General features: G+C 41.0%; 1 protein-coding gene across 4 annotated transcripts in view; it reads left to right on the top strand.

Annotated features, from left to right (window-relative positions):
* Positions 1-24,854, top strand: part of LOC109409024 (protein masquerade) — an 84,491-nt gene that overhangs the window by 32,824 nt on the left and 26,813 nt on the right. For all 4 annotated transcript variants that reach the window (XM_062856958.1, XM_062856959.1, XM_029874217.2 and 1 more), the window contains exon 2: positions 22,292-22,995. In XM_062856958.1, coding sequence (XP_062712942.1) covers positions 22,899-22,995 — 97 coding nt within the window. In that variant the 5' untranslated portion in view covers positions 22,292-22,898. The remainder of the gene's footprint in view (positions 1-22,291; positions 22,996-24,854) is intronic.

Below are 24,854 nucleotides of genomic sequence, written 5' to 3'. Positions count from 1 at the left end.
TATAATTATTTATTTTTAATATAAAAAAACTGATGGCATATGAAACTGTAGTAGAAAAGATAATATTCAATTCTTTCTGCGTTTAAGAACTCATGAAGAAACTTTTGTAGCTGCTCTTCTTGAAAAACTTCCATTGCTGTTGCTTGATTCACTTCTGGCGTTATAAAAAAGCTACTCTTTGCAATACATTGCAGATGTCTTAGCGATTGTGCTGCTAATTTTTCAAATTTTTGGAAAATAATGTTCGACCATAATTAGCAAAGGTAAACAAAACAACTTACACTATAACAAAGTCACGCACAAAGTTTGAACAGCTAGCTTTGTGGCAAGTAAACAAAACAATCAGCGTTGCCGAATCGACAAATGTAACCTCCGCTCATCTTCATATAGAGGATTTCTAGATTGATCGAACTATTGACGATTTTTGACGGGGTGCTACGGTGATCTGATTTTGTTGCCACATATCGTGAGCAACCAGAGCACTCCAATACTAACATTGACTCAAATGAAGAAAAACACACATTGAAAAAGAAAGTTTGCGAAAAGAAGTGTTGTGTGTCTTTTTTTTACAAAGAATTAATATTCTATAAGAATTTAATTTAAATACCGACATTCTCAAATTCAAAATTAACAATTTATACCGCTTTTTCATGCTCAACACATTCATGAGATCTAATCTAAAATAAGCGTTTTAACCCGATTTACTTCATAAAAAGGTAAACATGCCGCTTTCACGATTGTGTTGGTGAACATTTTGACTGGAGTATAAATTTATAAATAAATATTCGACGCCATTTCGAAATCCAAGATGGCGGCCATGATATAATAGTAGTTTGAGCTATAATACTATGCAATATGGGTATTTTTCTATCAGGCTTGATGAGTAGAATTCAAAAATAAATATCCGACGCCATTTTGAAATCCAAGATGACGTACCATATCCAAGATGGCGTCCACGGAATGGTAGTTTGAACTATGATACCATGCAATATGGGTATCTTTGGGTAACTGTACGAATTTATACTGGCCTGCTTACTCTTACACGAAATTTGACGTTTGAGCGGTGTCGGCTAGATGAGTAAAAGGGTAGTAGGTGAGGTAGAGGGTCAGGATAAATGGTAGGGTAGCGGGTAGGGTAAACGGTGGAGTGGAAGGTTAGGGTTGAGGGTAGGGTAGACTGTAGGGAAGAGGGTAGATGATGAGTAGTAGTGTGGGTCATCGGAACCGTTTTCTCAGATCAGAGCTTTTTTGGTTCCGTTTCGGGTCCTGAGTATCTGTGCAAAATTTGAGCACGATCGGTTGCGTCTACACTTTGCGCATTGCAAATGAAATTTGTATGGGATTTTGTATGGAAAAACATACTTTTTTGCATTTTAGTCATAAGTTGGAAAAGTTTGTCTGAAACTTTCTAACCGATACAGTAGAATGATAGCCTAGGACGTACTGAAAAACTTTGTTGAAGACCGCAAAGCGATCCGATGCTTGTGGAAAAAGTTTTAAACAACGAACCGCATGCATATGTTTATGTTTTAACATGTAGAGTAGGGTGCCAATGGAATGTATGGGAAAAATTTGACCATCGAATTTCAAAAACAGGTAGTGCTCAAAAGTTTCGTCTCCTCAAAAAAAGTCCCCATGCAAAATTTCAGCTCAATCGGACTTCGCTAAGGAGTGGCCCAAAGCGGTCAAAGTTTGGCTGTTTTGAAACACGAAAAATATCCCAAGGTAGGGATACATGAAAATTTCGAAATCGAAAATTTTTTTTTGATGCCAAATGCCTTGAAAGTGCATGAAACGTCGAGATCTGGTGTTATCTCAAAAAAAATTTTTTTGAAAAAAATTGACTTTTTGGACTTAGAAAATTTTTGAGTTGGGGGAGTAAAATGAATTTGAAATGGAGGATTTGAATTAAGTTGCTGAAATATTCATAGCAATAGTACTGGAACATGTCTTATATCATCGTTGGCAACTGCTAGCATATTATATATCATATATCGTTAGGGTGGTTCACTTATTTTGCATTAGGGTGGTCCTTTTTGTAGAAAAATTTAAAAATAAGATAATAGTATTAAAAAATCACTTATATACCTGTAAGTCATTTTCAATGTTGAATATATATAATATTTCATTAGGGTGGCTCATTTATTTTTAATTAGGGTGGTTCATTGAGATGGAAATTAAGAACAAGAAAATATTTCCAGACAACTTACCAGTCATATTTTTGTATAGTTTAAAACCATGATCCTTTATTGGCATGTAACACTTTGTTAAGATATTCCTAGACCAACATGTGGAAAGGGCGTAACAACCATTGCGATTTTCTGCTTCTCCTGTCCCTCCCGGGCATATCCTCAATTATTCATAAAATCTTTTATTTTCTTTTTAAAATTTTGAATCTTTTTTTTTTTGGGTGCTTCTTTTATTTTGCATAAGGGTGGTCCTTTTTGTAGAAAATTAAATAAAAAAACGATAATAGTATTTGTATTGTATTTTCCGTTAGGGTTGTTTTTTTTTTTGGAAATTAAGATAAAAAAATACTTCGAGTATATTCAACTAGGTAATCTTTTTCGTATAGCTTCAAGCCATGATTTCCTACAAATCTTTCGGTGACTTATCTATAATGAGATATTCTCTAATTATTATCTCTCATCTCGTTCTATTTCATTAATCACGGCATCAATATAGTGATTAAAACCGATTTACAGAATTAAATATTGTGGTACGGACTACCAAAGAGATTTATTTACTAAAGAGGTTCATCTCATTGTAAGATTTTGAAAAGTTTTGTGAGACTAAATTCAAAAACTCGAGTAAACATTTATTCAGCTGTTTCTATGAGGAAGAAGAGTTTAGTTTGAAGAATAGAACTGTTTGTTGAACCCCTAAGATGGGGAAGTTTTTCATTAATGCGGTATTAGCAGATATAATTTACTTTTGCAATGGTCATGGCCAAGCGTGTCCGTACTGAGCGGATGAAATTAATGCTCTATTGATTTACACCACCAAAATTATCGTATTCATGCAATCTTCCTATCTTAACTGATAGAAGGATGTTGAAATAATTTAAATGTCTTTTCGAACTGTCAAAAAACCTCAACGCAGTTCCGCACGGAGCGTTAAAATTCACCCGAGTGAAATCCTCTCCGTGTGCTCAGTGTGGTACTATAGTGTGGTAAGATAGGAAGATTTCATAAATACAATGATTTCGGTGGTGTAAATCAATAGAGCATAATTTTCATACGCTCAGTGCGAACAAGCCTGGTCGTAGTAAAAGGGACGTAACGGAAGAGTGGGAACGTTTTTGTGATATTTACTAAATTCATGCTGATAGGTTTTTGGTACATTACATTAAATTACATCTGATTTTTTGAACTTTTATTTTCCTTTTCTTGTTTGCTATTCCTCTGCGTAATATCAGTTTCCAACAAGGATTCCGGACAAGAGAGAGCACATAAGACGGCGAAACAAAAATTAAATTTTGGTCAGTCTCAAAAGCAAACTTATGTGTCTCTGACAGTTTTTGGGTCGCTGAATCCTTCTAAGAAAACAAAACAAAAACTGTATCAAAATCGATACTTTATTGCCCCTCAATGGCAATTGAGTAATGCAACATGCACTACACTAAGGATACGGGTAATGTCACAATAGATCTAAAAACTGGTCGCAGTGACAAACCCGAACAGGAATAAAAAAAAACCGTTCAAAAATGATGTTTACAGTGAGTTCAAATGAATTAAGTAAAATTCGCTTGAAAACTTAGTGAAACTCCAAAGAAAAGCTATTGAAAATTTGGTACTGTATTGTATTGTAAAATGTATATGATTTTCTAGTGGGTTTTACTGAAGTCGAATGTATGAAAAATGAAGCGAATTATTGTCAGCCATCACTAACGAACCAAGCATGAGTGTGATGATGGCAACATGTTCTGTGATTTTTATGTTTCCATCCTTACTAGGGAACCGTTTGGGGGTCTCCGATAAAACGGAGACAAACCAATTTTTTTAATAATCTCGAAATAGACAAAACAAAAACAAAAATGGCCAAAAGTTGTTCCAAATATACTGGAAATTTACTTAAATTTTATTAAATTTTGTAGTGAAAGATTAAAAAAGATAATAATTAGAGAATATCTCATTATTGATAAGTCACCGAAAGATTTGTAGGAAATCATGGCTTGAAGCTATACGAAAAAGATTACCTGGTTAAATTTTCTGGAAGTATTTTTGAATCTTAATTTCCAAAAAAAAAACAACCCCAACGGAAAATACAATACAAATACTATTATCGTTTTTTTATTCATTCTTCTACAAAAAGGACCACCCTTATGCAAAATAAGTGAAGCACCCAAAAAAAAAAGATTCAAAATTTTAAAAAGAAATTAAAAGATTTTATGAATAATTGGGGATATGCCCGGGAGGGACAGGAGAAGCAGAAATTCGCAATGGTTGTTACGCCCTTTCCACATGTTGGTCTAGGAATATCTTAACAAAGTGTTACATGCCAATAAAGGATCATGGTTTTAAACTATACAAAAATATGACTGGTAAGTTTTCTGGAAATATTTTTTTGTTCTTAATCTCCATCTCAAAGAACCACCCTAAATAAAAATAAATGAGCCACCCTAATGAAATATTATATATAATCAACATTGAAAATGACTTACAGTTATATGAGATTTTCCAAAAAGTCAAAAGTCCAAAAAGTCAATTTTTTTCAAAAAAAAATTTTTTGAGATAACACCAGATCTCGACGTTTCATGCACTTTCAAGGCATTTGGCATCAAAAAAAAATTTTCGATTTCGAAATTTTCATGTATCCCTACCTTGGGATATTTTTCGTGTTTCAAAACAGCCAAACTTTGACCGCTTTGGGCCACCCCTTAGCGAAGTCCGATTGAGCTGAAATTTTGCATGGGGACTTTTTTTGAGGAGACGAAACTTTTGAGCACTACCCGTTTTTGAAATTCGAAAATTCGATTTTCATTGGCACCCTAAATTGTAGAGGAATAAAAATAGCAACAAAATCATGCTGTTTCGCCAAGTAATGTCAACGCTATAACTTTTTTCATACGCATCAGATCACTTCGCGGTCTTCGACAAAGTTTTTCAGGACACCCTAAGCTATGTTATCACTTTATCGGTTACACGGTTTTAGAAAAATCCGAGCTTGTTATGAAAAAAATGCAAAAAAGTGTGTTTTCCCATGTAGAACCCCATACAAACTTCAAACGCAATGCGCAAAACGTAGACATAACCGATCGTGCCCAAATTTTGCACACTCATTTGGGTCCTGAAATGGGAGCAAAAAAGCTTCGATCTGATGGGATACCATTGAATTTTTCATTTTTCCATATAAACGATGACCCACTCTAATGAGTAGGGTTGAGGGTAGGGGAAGGGTTAAGGTAGAGAGTAGGGTAGACGGTACGATTAAGCACATTTTAGATAGTATGGTGAACGGCGAGAGTTTGTGGAGCCTCGTGGCCGTGTGGTTAGCGTCACCAAGCGTATAACCGTACCATGCCATGGGGTGAGGGTTCGATTTCCGCCCCGAATGATGAAACTTTCACAAGAAATGTTTCTTCCTTGTATCATTGTAAAAACGGTAAAGAATAAGGCGTGGTAATGGTAGAAGATAGGGTAGAGGGTAGCGCAGATGGTAGGGTTGAAGGTTTTGATAGAGCGTAGGATCGAGGGTTGGAATAGAGGGCAAAGAAGACAGTGAGGTAGAGGCTAGAGATAAGGGTGCAGAAATGAGATTAGACTAGATGAGATGATTTTTTTTTTCGAGATACCTTCCGGGATTTCTTCAGCTATCCCTTTCGAGAATTTTCCCAGGTTTCCTCCGGGGATTCATTCAGATATTGCTTCCAGAATTGCTGTATAGAGGAATTCCACGGGGTCATGTCAGTCGATCCTGAGCGACCATTTCAAAAATATCTGAAACTTTGCACAGTTTTTCAATTTCATCTAAATCGCCATTTTTCGATATTAAACCTTCATATTCTCTCACGACTAACTTTTCAAAAGGGTGTATGCGAAAATAGTTCAAAAATATTCTAAAAGCTGTACAGCAAAAACGGATTGTTCGATTGTTATGAATTTTTCAGCAAAGTTAGATAACTAAATGATGATTCCTTAGAAAATATACACTGTAAAAAAATTATTTTTTTACTTTAAAAAAATATGATCTTTGTCACAAAAACTAAAATATCTCAAAACCCTATCTTTTTACCAACGTCAATTTTTTAGGGGAAATGGCCCATTATATCAGCTATCTACCATAAAATTTTGGTGATGGTAAACTGACAAACAAAAAAGTTATGACATTTCAAACATTTCACAATTTCAACATTTAGTAACAAAAAAAAAAAATTTTCTGTGTAAATTATTTCGAGAATTATATTTTGATGCTGATTTTATTGTAAAAGCTACCGCCTGAATTAAACAAGTTGTTTTCATGATATTTTTGTTTGATTATTCATAATTACTATTTGAAACTTAGACGCGATCCAGTCTTGTGATCAAAAATACGCGTATACGTCTAGTTTATCTGCAAAAAAAAAATACCTCTTAGAGAACATACTTTATGATCGGAAGAATGCGAGTAACTTCAACAACAACAAATGCATGAGAGGTACATACCACAGACAAACAGACGAAACGCCTAGAACAATTTTCGTGAAAATCCATCGCCCAGTTCACACTACCACCACCTGGTGGAAATGTTTCACGAAACACTGCGTTGTGCAATATCGTCATCAGAAGGCGCTAGTGTGAAGCGTCAAACGCAAAGAAAAACGATGGGCGCTCTTCTGGCTATGAAAGCCACAACCAAGATTCAAAGTGATCGTTAAAGGCGTGGTCAATGAAAATTTCGTCAGTGTTACGTTTGTTTGTCTGTATACATACCATGACAATGCTCACGAAAAAGCAAAAAAATACTACCGCTATGGATATTAAAAATTTTATAGTATTTTTTTTTTTTCAGCCAAGCAAACAACACCAAACTAGTCAATAAAAACTAATAAGTGATTTTGTTTATTATAATCTAACGAACAACATGAACAGTCGCTTTTCCAAAGGTCTTCAACTCAACGCTCTCTTGTAGACCGTTTGATGAAAAAAAAAATGTTCAAAAGCGTTACGAAATCTCACCGAAAGCACCATAGATAAACTGAAAGAGACTGGTTATGCCCAAATGTCCACATTGAATACAAATTTACGCATTCGCACGTCCTGCCGTCTAGACTTTGACAAACGAACCAACTGTATAACATCGGTAAAGCAGAGCGCAGGAAGTTCGAAAACGACAACAACTGAGAAATTGCCAGAAGTGCTAAGTGCAGAGAGTCATGCCACCGTACCATCAGCGACATCTGTTTAAACAATTTAATCACGCCCCTTTTCAATAATGCTTTGAAATATCCTTCAACATCTATACCCATTTCAATATTTTTAACGTTGCAAAACACGCTGAATACCCATCTTGAAGAAGAGGGAAAACAGTTGTCCTCAAATGTAACAGCAAATTAATGAATAAACGACTAATGCGCGGAGGGCGTGATGAAATCGGAACATTACTGTACATATAATATACTCTCTCTCTTCTTGGCGTAACGTCCTCATTGGGACAAAGCCTGCTTCTCAGCTTAGTGTTCTATGAGCACTTCCACAGTTATTAACTGAGAGCTCCCTCTGCCAATGACCATTTTGCATGCGTATATCGTGTGGCAGGCACAAAGATACTCTATGCCCAAGGAAGTCAAGGAAATTTCCTTTACGAAAAGATCCTGGACCGACTGGGAATCGAACCCGTCACCCTCAGCATGGTCATGCTGAATACCCGTGCGTTTACCGCCTTGGCTATATGGGCTCTATATAATATACATAATACATAATAAAAACAGCTTGTTTTACTCACGCAAGGCCATTAACAATAAAATGAGCATCAAACTGCGATTTCCGGCCGAAATAATTTACACTAAAAAAAATATTACTAAATGTGAAAATTGTGAAATGTTTGAATTGTCATAACTTTTTTGTTTATTAGTTTATCATCACCAAATTTTTATGATCACCAAATTTTTATAATACAATGGACCGTTTTCCCTAAAAAAAATACGTTGGTAAAAAGATAGGGTTTTGAGATATTTGAGTTTTTGTGACAAAAATGATATTTTTTAATGTGAAAAAAGATTTTTTTTCACAGTGTAAATTTTCATAGGAATCACCATTTAGTTATCTAACTTTGCTGAACAATAAAATTAGCATCAAACTGCGATTTCTGACCGAAATAATTTACACAGAAAAAAATATTTACCAAATGTGAAAATTGTGAAATGTTTGAAATGTTATAACTTTTTTGTTTATTAGTTTACCATCACCAAATTTTTATGGTAGATTGCTTATACAATGGACCGTCTTCCCTAAAAAAATTACGTTGGTAAAAAGATAGGGTTTTGAGATATTTGAATTTTTGTGCCAAAAATTATATTTTTTCATGTTAAAAAAGATTTTTTTTCACAGTGTATATTTTCTTAGGAATCACCATTTAGTTATCTAACTTTGCTGAAAAATTCATAGCAATCGAACGAACCGTTTTGGCTGTGCAGATTTTTGAATATTTTTGAACCATTTTCACATACACCCTGTTGAAAAGTTAGTCGTGATTCAAAATAAAAATTTGATATCGAAAAATGGCTATTTAGATGGAACTGAAAAACTGTGCAATGTTTCAGTTCAATAGAAAATCATGAATTAAAAAATTTCCTTAATTTTGATGCTGTTGCTTGGAATCGCTCTATACGGTTTGCTCTGGAGTTCTCTTCAGGAATTTTTGCAGAGGTTGCAAATTTTATGGTATTAGCTACACATACTATTCATGAAAAAATAAGCTATTTTGACGAACGCAATCAAAAGTTATACAATATTTTCTGTGTGCCAATTTCATCGTGGACACCCTTTATTTTATTGGAACTTGACCTTTGATAACAAATGTATTTAAAGATTTAAATTGTGAGACACCTTGGCCGTTAACGGGTTAACCTTCCGTAGCTCGCGCGGTTAGCCATCACCACCAGCACCACGCTAATGCTGCGAGATGTGTCAACGTGTTGTGCAAAATACAAAGATCACGCGATGGTTAATGTAACATTTGATTATAACGGTTAATCAATAATCATGGTTAAAATTATGATTGATCTTTAACGCTCTGACGCCAAACTACACCCCCACACACTTCACCCATGTCGTCTTCTTCATTTCAACACCTCTGACGGTCTTCAATATACAGCTGCGCGGGTATCATGAACGTGATTGTAATCGAAGTCTTTCTCTTTCATCTCATCGAGAGAGAAACGAATTCTTCTCGCAGTCCGCTTTGGAGGTGGTCGCCTCGCCGGTGAAAGCCGAGGCGTCAATAGCACACATAGTTTGTTGGCACCTGTATCGGCCACTTCTCGAAAAGGTGTTTCCTGCGCTATCATCACTGGCTGCATTCAAATTCGTCTAATGGTTATTGCTTTTTAAGGCTTTTAAATTGTGTTTCCTAACTCTTCAATTCAATTCTTTTGTTACGTCTCGATGCAGGCATAACCAAAATGATCTACGGAATATTTCCGCATCAAAATTGTTTTCGATTTTCATTCCTAAAATCCATCGTCGGCATTGTGGCACGTTCCTCCATAAGAATGCCTTTTTATGGCCTTGACCTAAACTTTGGAACGTGTGGACATTTGTTTCGTTCCTCTCGGACACTGAACCCTGGTAACCTATTTTTCCTTCTCACACATTCACCGACGACAACCGACACTAACCGACGACGACGGTCGTCGCCAGTTCTGCTGAATGTAAACTCTCTGTTGGAGGACCAACCATCCATTATTGCCACGAGAGCCGGAGTAGAATGATAAGTGAGGTGGAGGAGGTTTTCGGAATTTCACAACCTGTTGACTTAACAACCGGAATGCAAAGCAGCAGGAGAGAGTGTAGTGCAACCGTTATCGGTATTCGAAGTATGAATCGATCCAGACGAATGAATGGACCTGGGGAGATGGATTGGGCTGTTGGATGATGGGTAATTTGCGATTATCGGTGTCAAGCAGACAATATTAAAATATTTACCGAAATGCATATTGTTCCCTGCTGCGAAAAATTGCTTGTTTTAAAATGAATTGCACTGATATTTACAAATTGGATTTTAACCCTAAAAGGGATACCTTCATGGCCTCAGTTTCGCCACCTCGCTGAGTGTGTTCCATCAAAGACGAGCTCTGAAAGCGCCTGGGGTCCAAATGGACCCCAGGTATCCCTTTTAGGGTTAACCATCTAATACCCACATTTTGGATTTGGAATTAAATATCATTTTTTGTCATCTAAAACCTATTTAAACATGTTTTCGACGGCTTATTTTCATTCATTTAGTATTACATCAAACTCAAGATAAAACTGAATCAACAATATTTCTCCATAATACACGGTTCGTGGCTGCCGCTCTCCATCATCGGTCGCGCCCGATGCTCGCCAAGTCACGCTCCACCTGGTCCACCCATCGTGCTCTCTGCGCTCCACGCCTTCTTATGCCAACCGGATCAGTTGCAAACACCAGCTTTGCAGGGTTGTTGTCCGGCATTCTTGCAACATGCCCTGCCCACCGTATCCTTCCGGCTTTGGCCACCTTCTGGATGCTGGGTTCGCCGAACAGTGCAGCGAGCTCGTGGTTCATCCTTCTCCGCCACACACCGTTCTCCTGCACACCGCCGAAGATCGTTCTTAGCACGCGTCGCTCGAAAACTCCGAGTGCTTGCTGGTCCTCCTCGAGCATGGTCCATGTCTCGTGCCCGTAGAGGATCACCGGTCTTATTAGCGTTTTGTACATGGTGCATTTGGTGCGTGGGTGAATCTTTTTCGACCGCAGTTTCTTCTGGAGCCCGTAGTAGGCCCGACTTCCGCTGATGATGCGCCTCCGAATTTCACGGCTCACGTTGTTGTCAGCCGTCAGTAAGGATCCGAGGTAGACGAATTCCTCCAACACCTCAAAAGTATCCCCGTCTATCGTAACATTACTACCCAGACGGATCCGGTCGTGTTCGGTTCCGCCTACCAGCATGTACTTTGTTTTTGAGGCATTGATCACCAGTCCGACCTTCTCTGCTTCGCGTTTCAGGCGGGTGTACAGCTCTGCCACCGTTTCAAATGTTCTGGCGATAATGTCCATGTCGTCCGCAAAGCACACAAATTTTCCGGATTTTGTGAAAATCGTTCCCCGGCTGTTGAGCCTGGCTCGTCGCATAACACCTTCCAGAGCGATGTTGAAGAGTAGGCATGAGAGTCCATCACCTTATCGCAGTCCCCGGCGAGATTCGAATGAACTGGATAGTTCACCCGAAACCCTTACGCAGTTTTGCACACCGTCCATCGTTGCTTTAATCAGTCTAGTCAGTTTCCCAGGAAAGCCGTTTTCGTTCATGATTATCCATAGCTCTGCGCGGTCGATACTGTCGTATGCCGCTTTGAAGTCAATGAACAGGTGATGCGTTGGAACCTGGTATTCACGGCATTTCTGGAGGATTTGCCGTACGGTAAAGATCTGGTCCGTTGTCGACCGGCCGTCGATGAAGCCGGCTTGATAACTTCCCACGAACTCATTTGTTTTAGGTGACAGACGACGAAAGATGATCAGGGATAGCACTTTGTAGGCAGCATTCAAAATAGTGATCGCCCTGAAGTTTTCACATTCCAAATGGGTGCCTTTCTTGTGAATGGAGCAGATTACCCCTTCCTTCCACTCCTCCGGTAACTGTTCGGTTTCCCAGATCCTGACTATCAGCCGATGCAGACAGGTGGCCAACTTTTCTGGGCCCATCTTCATGAGTTCAGCTGCGATACCATCCTTACCAGCTGCTTTGTTGGTTTTGAGCTGGTGAATGGCATCCTTAACTTCCCTCAGCGTGGGAGTTGGTTCATTTCCGTCCTCCGCTGCACTGGCGTCGTCGTTTCCTCCGTTGCCGTGGGCTCCCGTGCCTATGTTCTCCACGCCGTTCAGATGCTGATCGAAGTGCTGCTTCCACCTTTCGATCACCTCACGTCCGTCCGTCGTCTTTATCCCTGCATATTTCGGCTCGCGGCACGAAGCCATTGCGGGATGCGTTGAGCTTCTAATAATTTTCTTGGGAACGGCACTGCAGTTCCATTTCTTCACACTCCGCTTCTTCCAGGTGGCGCTTTTTCTCCCGAAAGAGGCGGGTCTGCTGTTTCCGCTTCTGTTTGTAACGTTCCACGTTCTGTCGAGTCCCTTGCTGCAGCATTACCGCCCTCGCTGCGTTCTTCTCCTCCAAAACCGTTCTGCACTCTTCGTCGAACCATTCGTTCCGTCGATTCCGTTCCACGCACCCGATGGTGCTCTCGGCTGCGTCGTTGATGGCTGCTTTCACTGTACTCCAGCAGTCCTCTAGAGGGGCCACATCGAGCTCGCCCTCGTCTGGCAACGCGGCCTCGAGATTCTGCGCATATGCTGATGCGACATCCGGTTGCTTCAGTCGCTCTAGGTTGTACCGTGGCGGTCGCCGATACCATACATTGTTGATGACGGAGAGTTTTGGGCGCAGTTTGACCATCACCAGATAGTGGTCGTAGTCGATGTTGGCGCCACGATAGGTCCTGACGTCGATAATGTCGGAGAAGTGCCGATCGTCAATCAGAACGTGGTCGATTTGAGATTCCGTCTGCTGTGGTGATCTCCAGGTGTAACGATAAGGGAGGCTGTGTTGGAAAAAGGTGCTACGTATGGCCATATTTTTGGAGGCGGCGAAATCAATGAGTCTTAGGCCGTTTTCGTTCGTCTGATGGTGGTCGCTGAACTTACCAATCGTCGGTCTGAATTCCTCCTCCTGGCCTACCTGAGCGTTCAAATCACCTATGATGATCTTGACGTCGTGGCTTGGGCAGCGATCGTACTCGCGTTCGAGCTGCGCGTAAAATGCGTCCTTGTCATCATCAGTACTTCCGGAGTGTGGGCTGTGCACGTTTATTATGCTGAAGTTGAAGAATCGGCCTTTGATCCTCAACCTGCACATTCTTTCGTCGATCGGCCACCAACCGAACACGCGCCTCTGCATATCACCCATCACGATGAAAGCTGTTCCCAGCTCGCGTGTGTTGCCGTAGCTCTGGTAGATGGTATGATTACCTCTAAACGTTCGCAGCATGGATCCTGTCCAACACACCTCCTGCAGCGCTACGATGCCGAACCCGCGGTCCTTCAGTAGATCGGCGAGTATGCGGGTGCTCCCAATGAAGTTGAGAGATCGGCAGTTCCACGTACCGAGTTTCCAATCGCAAGTCCTTTGTGTTCGCTGGGGTCGTTGCCGTTGGTCTCGGTTCGCATTATTCTGTTGCTGATTTTCCATTACAATGGTTTTTTACGGCTGGCTCGTAGGGCCTGCCACCAACCCCCTACTCTCCGGAGGACCATAGTGTACAGTTGAGCTTAGAGTCCTTCCCTGGCACCCGGACGTAGATCAGCCGTCCCTAACATGGGGATCAGACGCTGTTGTGAGCCGCTCCTCCTGGAGAACAGACGCTCAGGTTTGCCGATGCAAACCCCCCTTCCCTGTCAGCCTATGACCAAAGTTCCCACCGGGGTTGGTTACCCGATCTTCCCTAAGGTTGCTCATAGTTTCCGGCCGGTACCACGAGGAGGTAGGGATAGGAGTTGCTGGGCAGAGGCTAGTGGATCACAATGGGATCTGAATTGCGCAGCATACCCAGCCTTTACCGTTTTCGACGGCTATTGTTTTTTATAAGCGATTTTATGAAATTTGGTTTTCAATTTTTAAAATTTCATTTTTTAAACATCCCTACATTTTTGTATTTTCCTTGGTTAATTTATTTTTTGATTTTTTTATTTTTTATGGACAACTTTGTAGCTTTAAGAAAAAATATTTCAGAGTGTATTCAATTCTAAAAAAAAAGGAATGAATCAAAAGACAATAAATCAAAGCATCAATTTTCAGATCTTAAAAGAAAAATGTAAATACGGTTTAAAAGACACCAAAAACCATTTTAAGATACGTATAACAGTTCTGACGATCTGCCAAAAATATGAAAGAGTTCAAAAATGCTTCAAATATACACCACCCTAAGGCGGGATTGGGTATTACAGGGTCTGTTCTCCACACTCCGATTTAATGTTTTTGATCTTCAGAACTCGTAGATTTTCCAACAAAACAACAATTATTTTTCCTCATTTGAAAGAACATCTCTTTATCTTTCGATTTCTAGCTTTGACTACCTATAAAAATCGGAAACAAAAAATATGCGACAGACACAACCTTTTCATGTTTTACAGTTTTAGTCCTTTTTTTATTTACCTTGTTGTGATAAATCTCACAGGCAACGTAAACAAAAGTTTGTTTGCACACATACAAGTATAAGTAATGGCTGAATTATTAAAACAGTTTACATCACATAAAACAAAGTCTAAACAGATGAAAAAAATATGAAAAACTGTTACCGCCGCTCAACAGCACAATTGTGCTGATTCGTCACGAAAGGGTTATAGAATGAGAAAATCTGCTGATCAGATACCCAAGAGGTGGTTCCTCGGGTTATGTGGGGATCGACCCTCTAAAAACTCATTCTCTCACATCCTTACCTTCGCTGTACGCCTGTTAGGGATGACTTCGAGAAGGGGGGACCGTACATGAGTACTCTCTATTGGTAAGCGTTCCACAAGCTACCGCCTTAAGTTGTCCTCTCTCCCCTGATATTACCATAGACTACCCGTTAAACTCAAGCTCCCGGATGGGAAGGAGGGTCAACTCAACTTGCACGATTCAGGAGATCGTGGAAGTAACGGAATCAGTGCGGATACCACCTAAAGCACCCATGGCCTGACAGAAATTGTGTCAATTGAAAATTCACCTCGCCATGGGGCCTGCTCGTCCATTTAGACATGTTCGATATGAGCCTGTGTGTCCATCTACCCTTGCTGAAGGAATCCCATTCCCTTTTCTACTTCAGCATAGACGATCCACCTCGCGCCTCTTATGCCACGTCTCTCGAAGCACTCTTCATCCTCTGTCACCTCTAGTGCTATGGGCATCATGCCCGCTAGCACATATACCGAGTACTTTGAGACCGGGCGGTATGCGCTGACCACCCTAAGGCACATTAACCTGTGCGTACTCTGAGTCGCTTCACGTTTCGATTGACTTCAAGCGCTTTCGACCATGCCATACCTTAGTATGGAGACCGCTATTGTCGCGAGCAGCTTACGCTTACTCGAGACTATTGCCGAATTATTTGACATTATCTTTGATAATGCCATTATCGCCTTGCTTGCCCTTTTGCAGGCATATTCCACGTGGCTTCCGAATTTCAGATTATCGTCGATCATGACTAATCGCTTCAGTGATTAGGATGAACCCATGAGGTACCCCCACAATGATCTTGTAGCTCTTCTCGCCTTCCTCGGTATCATAGATTAGCACCCAATTCTAAATGAGGTCTCCAGTATCCGGCATAGGCTAACCGGGACTCCTCGGTGGTGTGTGGCGCACTCGTTGGCAGCCTAGCCGATGTCGTCCTTGACGTCCAGCGTGACGACCGCGCAATAGCGGGTTCTCGTTCACTTCTTTTGTAGTGCTATCTCGGCCGTTTCGGTTACAGGCCCAATGGCATCCACCGTCTATCGACCCTTCAGTATAGAACCCATCTTTTACACCTCTCCGGAAATTCGCCTCTGTCCAGGTACATCTGCATAGTCATACTGAACATGTCAGGGCTATCCTCGATAGTCGTCTTGATGGCTACTGTCGGGATACCGTCTGAACCCGGAGCCTTGTTCAACTTAAGTGACTTCGCTATTCCGATGAGCTCATCGTTTGTTACTAGAGGGTGACCTCGCTTTGGCCGATTTGGCCATAGGGGACAGGAGCCCATGGTCTGGTATCGTAGCGCGGGTTCAGCATTTCCACGATCTTCTGCATCTCGGGAGGGAGGGCGGTGCTGTTCTGAGGGTGCTGACGCGTCCTTCGTTTTGTCCATGACCACTCTATAGGCATCACCCCAAGGGGTCGAGTTGGGCAGCCTGACAGATTTTTGGAGCACGCCCACTTACGCGCCTCAATCTTTTTGTTCAGCGCTAGCTTAGCCGCTCTGTAGGCCTCACTTCGCTCCATTCTACCCTCATCGGTGCGAGCTCTTTGCATCCTCCTTCTAGCTCTTAGGCAAAGTTTTGCGATTTCTGGACACCACCAGTATACCGGTTTGCGTTTACTTCTGGGTAGCGATTGCCTTGCCATTGCGACGTCGCATGCACGGATTAGGGTTCCGACCAGATCATCGCCGGATATCGAAGTGGAGCAATCGCTCCACTAATGCCGGTTTATTGAAGTGCGAGGTCAGCCATCTACGATGACGGTCGATAACCTTTGGCTGTGGCCATCTTCTTCCTCTTCGGTCCTGTATCGAATCACCAGATGGTCACTGTGCGAGTATCCATCGTCGATCCACCAGTCCGACCTACACACTTAGATTCAGATGTTCCAGCTCAGTAACTTTTTCACTGAGTTCTGTATTTTTTCCATCTTTTTACTGAGTTTTCAACAGCAGATTTATCTCGGTACACTCGGTAATCGTATTTACCGTTCACCAGTAACGATATTTACAGTACATCAGTAACTTTTGACAGTTTATTAGCTGAACTCGGTAACTCATTTACAGAATATCCGCAAAATAAATAACCGAGCGTACCGAGTTAAATCTGCTGTTGAGAACTCAGTAAAAAGATTGGCAAAATACCGAGCTGATCTTAGTGTGTAGGGTTTAGACCCGGGCTCCAGAAGTTCACATCAATGACGGACTCTGCACCGTTTCTACTGTAGGATTTTCTTAGCCATAGCATCGAGTAGAGCCCAGCCTCTCGCGTTAGTCAAGCAGCTACTCCACTCAATCACCCAGTCGGTGACCACGGGACTCAATCCCACCAGTGCGCTTGATAGCGCGTCTATGACCCAGCATAGACGAGAACTGGTCTATCGGCCACCTGGGATGGGCATAACAACTGCAATAGTACACCCCGTTGATCTTCGCTATTGCGAAGCCCTCGTGCGACGTGAAAATTATTTCCTGGACCGGAAAACGACGAGTTGTACATATTGCCGCTAGCTTGGCCTTATCTGCTTCCCAGTTCCCGTTATCGGGAGGGATGCGGTATGGGTACGATAATAGGGCACTGTGTGTACATACTGTACTTCGAGACTGACTGCCACAGCAACTATTGTGCGGCTTCATAGTGGTTCAGAGGTGTAGCTGTGTAACCTGCATTATCGTCGGTTGGTTAGACCTCCTCACGTGTCTGGACATTAAGACCCGTCCGTCGTGTGACCCTTGTTCACTATCACTTGTATCCACCAGTAAGCCGCTGGTCTCTTATTTCTAGAGTGGACTTGCCTAGCCGTAGTCGCATCGCATGCACGCGAGAGCATCGCTACCAGCACGTCTTCTCATAAACCGCTCAAGACGGAGCGCCTCCTTAAATACCTCGTCGTTGAAGTATGATGTCTTCCACCTACGAGGACTTGGCCTTGGCCTAGTCGCCACCCGAGCAGAGGGGAATATCAAATTAATAACTACGAAATTACAAAACTTGTTTTTATATCTCGTTTTGTTATTATTGTATTATCAAGGCATTACGTTTCCATAACATGTTTTGTTGGACAATCTTATTTTGTTATGATCAAGCTATTGGTATACAGCCATTACATAACATTTCAATATTACATTTTGTTGTGGAACAAGTTTGATTATTATTGTATTATTGAGAGTGTACAAATACTTTATGCTATCCCAAGGAACAGAAGTAACTGAACAACAGTTTCTTAAGCTAAAGTTTGCTTGAGAATGGTTGATCCCATACTTATACAGCAGAAATGTATTTAAAATGTATATATTTAAAATGTATATTTTTAATGGCACAAATGTCCCAAATGGAGGATAACGTGCCTCAGGAGCCGGCCTTCTGATACGTCATTCAACAACGTTATTTACAGTATTTCGCGAGTTATGCTTCAGAAATATTTTATTAATTTATTTATTTTTTTTTAACTCTAAATTTGGGAAGAGGGAAAACCCCCTTTGAGTGATTTCGAAAACTATGCGTGAAATCGTTCTCAAAAAGGCACAAAACCTCTTTATCTTTTCGAAAAACATTATAAACAATATTTAAAACTAAATAAAGGCTCTTCCGGAAATAATCCATAGCTGAGCCGTAATCTTGAAAAGAATTCGTCAAACGATGATAATGATCCGAGGTACTCTGTATGGGAACCGAAATTCAAATGCTGAAAATATAAGAGAAATACACCCAAACCTTATTTTACGTCCACTATTGGCTCAGCGAAAAAAATTTCTACTGCCAAAATAATGATCAAAATACACATTTTTATATATTTGTACACTTCTCCTAATCACGCAGATGTTTAAAAAAATATAAACTGTTGAGTTTTCTCATTGTCTTAGCGGTAGAATTTTTTGTCGATTAGCCAAGCATGGACGTAAAAAAAGGACGAGGTGTATTTTATATTTTCACATGTTTTCCTTGTCGCTCCAGAGGATGAAGTTGGATCTACCAATTTGTGGTTAAAGATTACATGAATAGTTGAAAATATGCCTATAGGGAAGAGAGAAACTGAAGTTCGCAATGATTGTTCCGCCATTCTCACATGCTAGTCTAAATATGTGTAGCATTCTCAGCCAACACGAAGTCATATATGATGTAGCAAAGGATGCTAATGTGGAGGCCATATGCGTACATGATTTCATTTAACCACGGATAAAGTGTACGCATATGCCGGGGCCCGTGGCGTAGTGGCTACACGTTTGCTTCATAAGCAGATGGTCATGGGTTCGATCCCAGCCCCGGCACTTTCGTCAGTTGCTCTTTCCCCCTGAGAGCAGCTGACACTGACCCTCTTCTGAGCCCATGGCTCAAATGAACCCGGATACTTGGACATCGGCGAACGGCAACCCATAATGGACCCCCAATCGGACTGGAAATAGGAACAACCAACAGCCACACATCAACATCTTCGAGCTCATCATTCTACCACGATAGGGTAGACAGTGAAAGCAGCGCAACGGCCACCAGTTCGATGTAGTACAATTAGAAATAGAATACATTTAGGCGCTGTACAAAGTGTATGTACAGCTTCCAATTAGAATCGCTCACGCAGTGCCCTAGTGGACAATAGAGCTGTAAATTAGGTTAAGTGATTGAAGAATAAAAAAAAAAAGTGTACGCATATCGCCTCCACTTTAGCATCCTATTCAACAGCATGTGCGATTGTTTGAAATCATAACTAATTTAGCTTTCGGGATGTTATCAATAACTCTTTAATATCAAAACTTGTTCTTGAACTTTTTTCCAAATTCACTGTTATTAAGATGTTATTGACACTAACAAAACATGTTATTAAATTGATTTTCCAGGAACAAATTTTTGTTATGTGACTTGTTATTTTGCCGCTTATGACAGACAAGTTTATAACTCAATATGTTATGTTAATAACATAAAAATAACTAATTCCATTATGCAGTTATTTTGCCAAAATAACGCATTTTGTTAAGCTGTTGTTATTCTCTTCTGCTCGGGCACTTCCTCTACTAGTTTCCTGCTGTTGTTGTAGCTGATGCTGTATCGAACGGTCAGGTGATCGCAGTGAGTGAGCCACCGCCTACCCTCCAGTTCAAACTACTTGTAAGGTCAGGACTACAAAAGGTAACATTGATAATCGACTCCACTCCGTTCCGATTAAAGATACTTTCGGTATTGACAGCGACATAGCTAGTTCGACATCTAGCATGGCCAGTATCTATAGCAGAATCTGATCTCGTTGTTTCGTAAAACGGCTTCCCCATTCCAACGTCCAGTCATTGAAGTCGCGTGCTGTTACCGCTGGCCTTTGCCCTGTCATCACAGTCGTCATACGCATTGGCGAAACTACGGACATTTACCAGGGGGTGCACTACAAACAAATAATCATTAGTTCATCCATTCATCATTCATCGCCCTATATCTCACAGCAGCGCAGTAAAATTCTAGGGGGTGCCTGGCACCCCCGGCACCCCCAGTAGTTTCGCCTATGGTCATACGGTCCATCTGCGTGAGCTGCTGGATAGACCAACGCTGAGGCGCATAAAAGCTACAGAAGAAGACCCCGTTTACTTTGGCGACCACGAAGCCCTCGTAAGTAGGTAGTAGACACCAGCTCCTGGCCGTTGATCTGCTGGGTTGGATCCGAGCCCGTGGTTCGAACATTGTCTCCGGTAAGGGCTGGGGCAGGTGGAAGCCCCATCATCAGCAGCTTCTTATGGTGCTAGCTGATGGAGCCTTAGCCTTCAGGAGGTTAAAGAGCAGTTGGACGCAGGCCCGATGGTTGACCTTGCCGCCTTCTGAGGACATAGGGAGTGGTAAGGCCACCAGGGAAGCTGGAAAAGTGCCAGCATGCTACCTCGGCGGATTCTTAAAGGAGCGTGTCATCGATGTTTATTGCTGCATTGCTAGCCCCTCTTCAAAGAAATGCCTTATTGGTGACCCCGAAGAAACGTACGGTTTGCCGGCAATAGGAATATGTTTGGTGGGCCGGAGAGTAATCCGATCTTTTACTTAAAAAAAGGACAGAGCTCCGTCCGGACCTGAGGCCTTAAGTACGCTAAAGGATTTAGCAATCCCCGCAAGTTACTCATCTGACCCTTCTCGAGGATCAAAGCGCGGAAAGTGCACCTCGATGATCCTCTCCAGCATCTCTGCAGACAGCACGGTAGGAGTCATTGCACCCGTTTGCAAGTGTGACGAGGGGTTACGTACAAAAGGCTGAAATACAAAAGGCTGAAATATCATAAGGCTGAAATAATGATTCGACTAGTTTTCAAACGGCGAGCCTAAAGGCAGTCATGCGAGCCTAAAGGAAACACTAACATCACAGACAAACAGACAAAATCTAATCTGTTCAATCGTACACTGATCATTTATCGTACACTGATATAATGATATTTATGAAAATTTGCTAGTTGGCCGACCACTCAGCCCTGACACTTGCATTGGTTTTGCTTGAGTTTGACATTTGATGCACCACCGCTCATTGGTTGATGGTTCATTGGACGAATATGCTTCCGTTACTATGTTCGAAATCGGAAAGCGTTAGAATTGTTTTCCGCGCTAAAGTATGCATTATTGATCGCCTACATAACTATGACAATATTTCTCCAAAGAATAGCATATATTCTAAAGAAGGAAAAATCTCTGATCACATTGTTGGCAGCTGTAATAGCAACTAATCTTCATAACAGCATGACTCGAAAGAATAGCTTATGCTCAAAGAAGGAAAAATCTCCGATTGAAATACCATCAGTCATTTTTTGTGTTAGTTCGTATGCATCATTAGCCTCTTCACAAAGCACATTCTTTGACTAGGAATCATATATGTAACCGATCTGGTTAGCGAACGGGTAGTCATGCTGAGGGTGACGGGTTCGATTCTCCCTCGAGCCAGAAACTTTTTGTAATGGAAGATTCCTTGACAACCGCGGGCATAAAGAATCTTCCTGCCTGTCGATATACAAATGCAAAGTGGTCATTGGCAGAGAAGGCTCTCAATTAATAACTGTTGAAATGCGTATAGAAGCTGAAAGCAGGCTTTGTCGCAGTTGGGACGTTACGCCAGAAAAAAAAGAAGAAGTACTATAACTCATTTCCTGCATTTTTGCAATTTCAGGCTTTTGTGCATTCAGCCTTTTGAAATTCGGCCTTATGTAAGCATCCCATGACGATCCATGCATTAGGTATGGGCAAATGGACTGCAAAGGGGTCGGTGTAACAAAAATTGTCAAAAAAAAAATCCACGTCAGTTATGGGTGCTCCCAGAGTTGTACAGTTCCACGTATCGTGGCTTTTTATTGTCGAATCAATTCTTATAGTATCCGATTATTCTTTAACGTCTGGCTCTTACCTCCTGGATTTTCGTAAACCATGCCATGATTAATGCTCATCACGCAATTAACTCTCGCACCGATAACCGAAAAACAATCTTCCATTACAAAAGACGAATGGAAATTTTCAAACGACGCAAATGTGCCCCTTCCGACCTAGGTTTCCCTTGAACCTGCATTGAATTGATCTTGATATCATAAAATCTGAAATTCCACTGCAGTCATGCAGAAAACGCATCCGATTTCTCTCTCAACAGCAGCCCACTAAAAGCAAATCTTGGTCTTACCTTATTTTGCAGATACACACAAACTCCCAAGCGCACACATCGCCTTCTACAAAACCGTGCCCGATATACCGCTGGATGGTGGTCTAGTTTCCTGCCGGCGGACGCGCGTCGATCTCGTGGAGTGAGTCAACCTGAAAAGGCTTGCGCGCGTGAAAAGTGGTTCAGTGAAAGAGGAGGATAAGCGCGCAACAGAAAACAAAACCGCTGCCCAAGCTCTCGGTGGAATAACATCAAACAGAGTGATAAAGGCAAGACACGGGAAGAAACGAATCTTGTGGAACAGACGCCAACCAAGTGAGATCAAGCTCGGAAACACGTTATTCCTACACATATAATTATATAATCAGAATAACGAGCGTCTTATGGAAGAAATGGTGTAGAAGAGAAGCATCGAAGAAAAAAAGGGAAAAGTGATATTTATTATTGAATAACAACATAATTGGTGCCCGATATTGGTTGTGAAGCTTGGTGGGGCTGTTGCCCGTGAAGTCAGTGCTCAGAAAAGCCTTTTAAAGCTAAGTGAATGTCAATGTCCGCGAAGTGATTAGACGCGTAATTCGCATTAATTGATGCAAAGCAATCTTCCAGCGTGCAGTGAGAAGACGGACGGTGCGATAAGATGAAGATGCTGTTTCTTAAATTTATACCGGTAATTGCGTTACTGGTGGCGCCCATCAGTGCTCAAGACGACTCGCTGGCTGGAAGTTTTCTGTCAGGTATGTTACTATTGTTAGTGATATAAACCTTCTATGGTTTGGATACACAGTTTCTGGTAAAATATTATTCCTTTTTTGATTTCTTTTATTGGTGAATTTTAAATTATTGCTAATTCTTCACAAGGAATATTATTCCATCTAGGGTATGAATACCTTTCTTCTTGCTATGCCATATTTAACCTTAGTCGTGCATTAGGGTCATTATGACCCAAAACGTGATTTCAAGCATTAATATCTCTTTTGTTAGTTAGCTTATCGCAATGAAAATTCTTGACTTTTAATATTTTGCAGAAACGAGTCTTTAAAAAAAATTCTTAAGGTCAAACCAAAATGGCGCCACAAAAAAAGTTACGAATAATGCATTGGGGTCATTATGACCCAGAAAATCAAACTCTTATAGAAAGATGATTTTTTCACCAATTCATATGACCAAAGTCTTATTTGATAGATAATTTCGTCAAGAATATGTTGATATGTTGAAATAGTGGTTCCGGAAACATTGGCCACCGGGAATCTGCTATACAGGGCACCATGTCGGACATGTGGGATAGCACTACATTTTGCCAGTAGTTGTGCAAAATCTCGCGTTCTGGACCACCTAGAAGGATACGGTCTTCGGCAAAGTTACTCAGAAGACTAAGAGCTTTCACATAGAAAACAATTTAGTTCGAGATTCACTCACTGCGTAGAGCTAGTGCTTCCAGTTCAGTCTGAACGTCGTATATCTCGTGATCTGGACCACTTAGAAGGAAGCTGTCTTCGGCAAAGTTACTCAGAGGACTAAGGGCTTTCACATAGAAAACAATTTAGTTCGAGAACCACTCGCCACGCTAGTGTTCTTAGGATCATAAAATTCAGTTGGAATGACGTATATCTCGTGATCTAGACCACTTAGAAGGATACTGTCTTCGGAAAAGTTACTCAGAGGACTAAAAGCTTCTACATAGAAAACAATTTAGTTCGAAAATCACTCACAGCGTGGCGCTAGTGCTCTTAGGATCTTCCAGTTCAGTCTGAACGTCGTATATCTCGTGTTCTTGACCACTTAGAGGGATACTGTCTTCGGTACAGTTGCTCAGAAGATTAAAAGCTATCACATAGGAAACAATTTAGTTCGAGAATCACTCACTGCGTGGCGCTAGTATTTTTAGGATCTTCTACTTCAGTTTGAATGTCGTATATCTCGTGATCTGTACCACTTAGAAGGATACTGTCTTCGACAAAGTTGCTCAGAAGACTAAAAGCTTTTACATAGGAAACAATTTAGTTTGAGTCTTCGGCAAAATTACTCAGAAGACTAAGAGTTTTCATGATGTGATGCTACAGCAAAGTTGACGGTGATCAGTAGATTTGATTGAACAAATCAGCAAACCTTGCTGAATTTTCACAAATATTTTGCTAAAACTTTCAACTCGGCAAACTTCAGTAAAAAATATTTAGGGTGTATTGTTCTTAGAAGCTGAAAGCTTGATATAATCGTTGTGCATCCATATTACTATGTTTGTAAAACCCTCCTAGAAGAAAAGAAGCTTTCACATTGAAAGTTTACTTCAAAATTCGCGCACAACGTGGATCTTTTGTTTTTTGGAGCTGGCAGTTTGATCTCGGTGTCAAGTAGTTTATTCGGAAATTCCTTTTTTTTTCAGTTTTAACTTTGGATATCTGTGCAGCAATTCCTTAAACGAATTTCTTTGAAAATCGGTTCTAAAATTACTTTGAAAGTTTCTTCGGGAATTTCTTTGGGATTTTTTTAAACCTGCTACATAATGATCTTGTGCCGACTTTTCGAACCCTCTAAGCAGAATACCCTCTACGAATGAGTGATGTCAAAGGATACGCAAAATAGGGCGAAATTAAAA

Source organism: Aedes albopictus, chromosome 3 (genome assembly GCF_035046485.1).
Source record: "Aedes albopictus strain Foshan chromosome 3, AalbF5, whole genome shotgun sequence".
Taxonomy (NCBI): domain Eukaryota; kingdom Metazoa; phylum Arthropoda; class Insecta; order Diptera; family Culicidae; genus Aedes; species Aedes albopictus.
The sequence above is the reverse complement of the archived record's forward strand: the minus strand, read 5'-3'. Positions and strand labels throughout refer to the sequence as shown.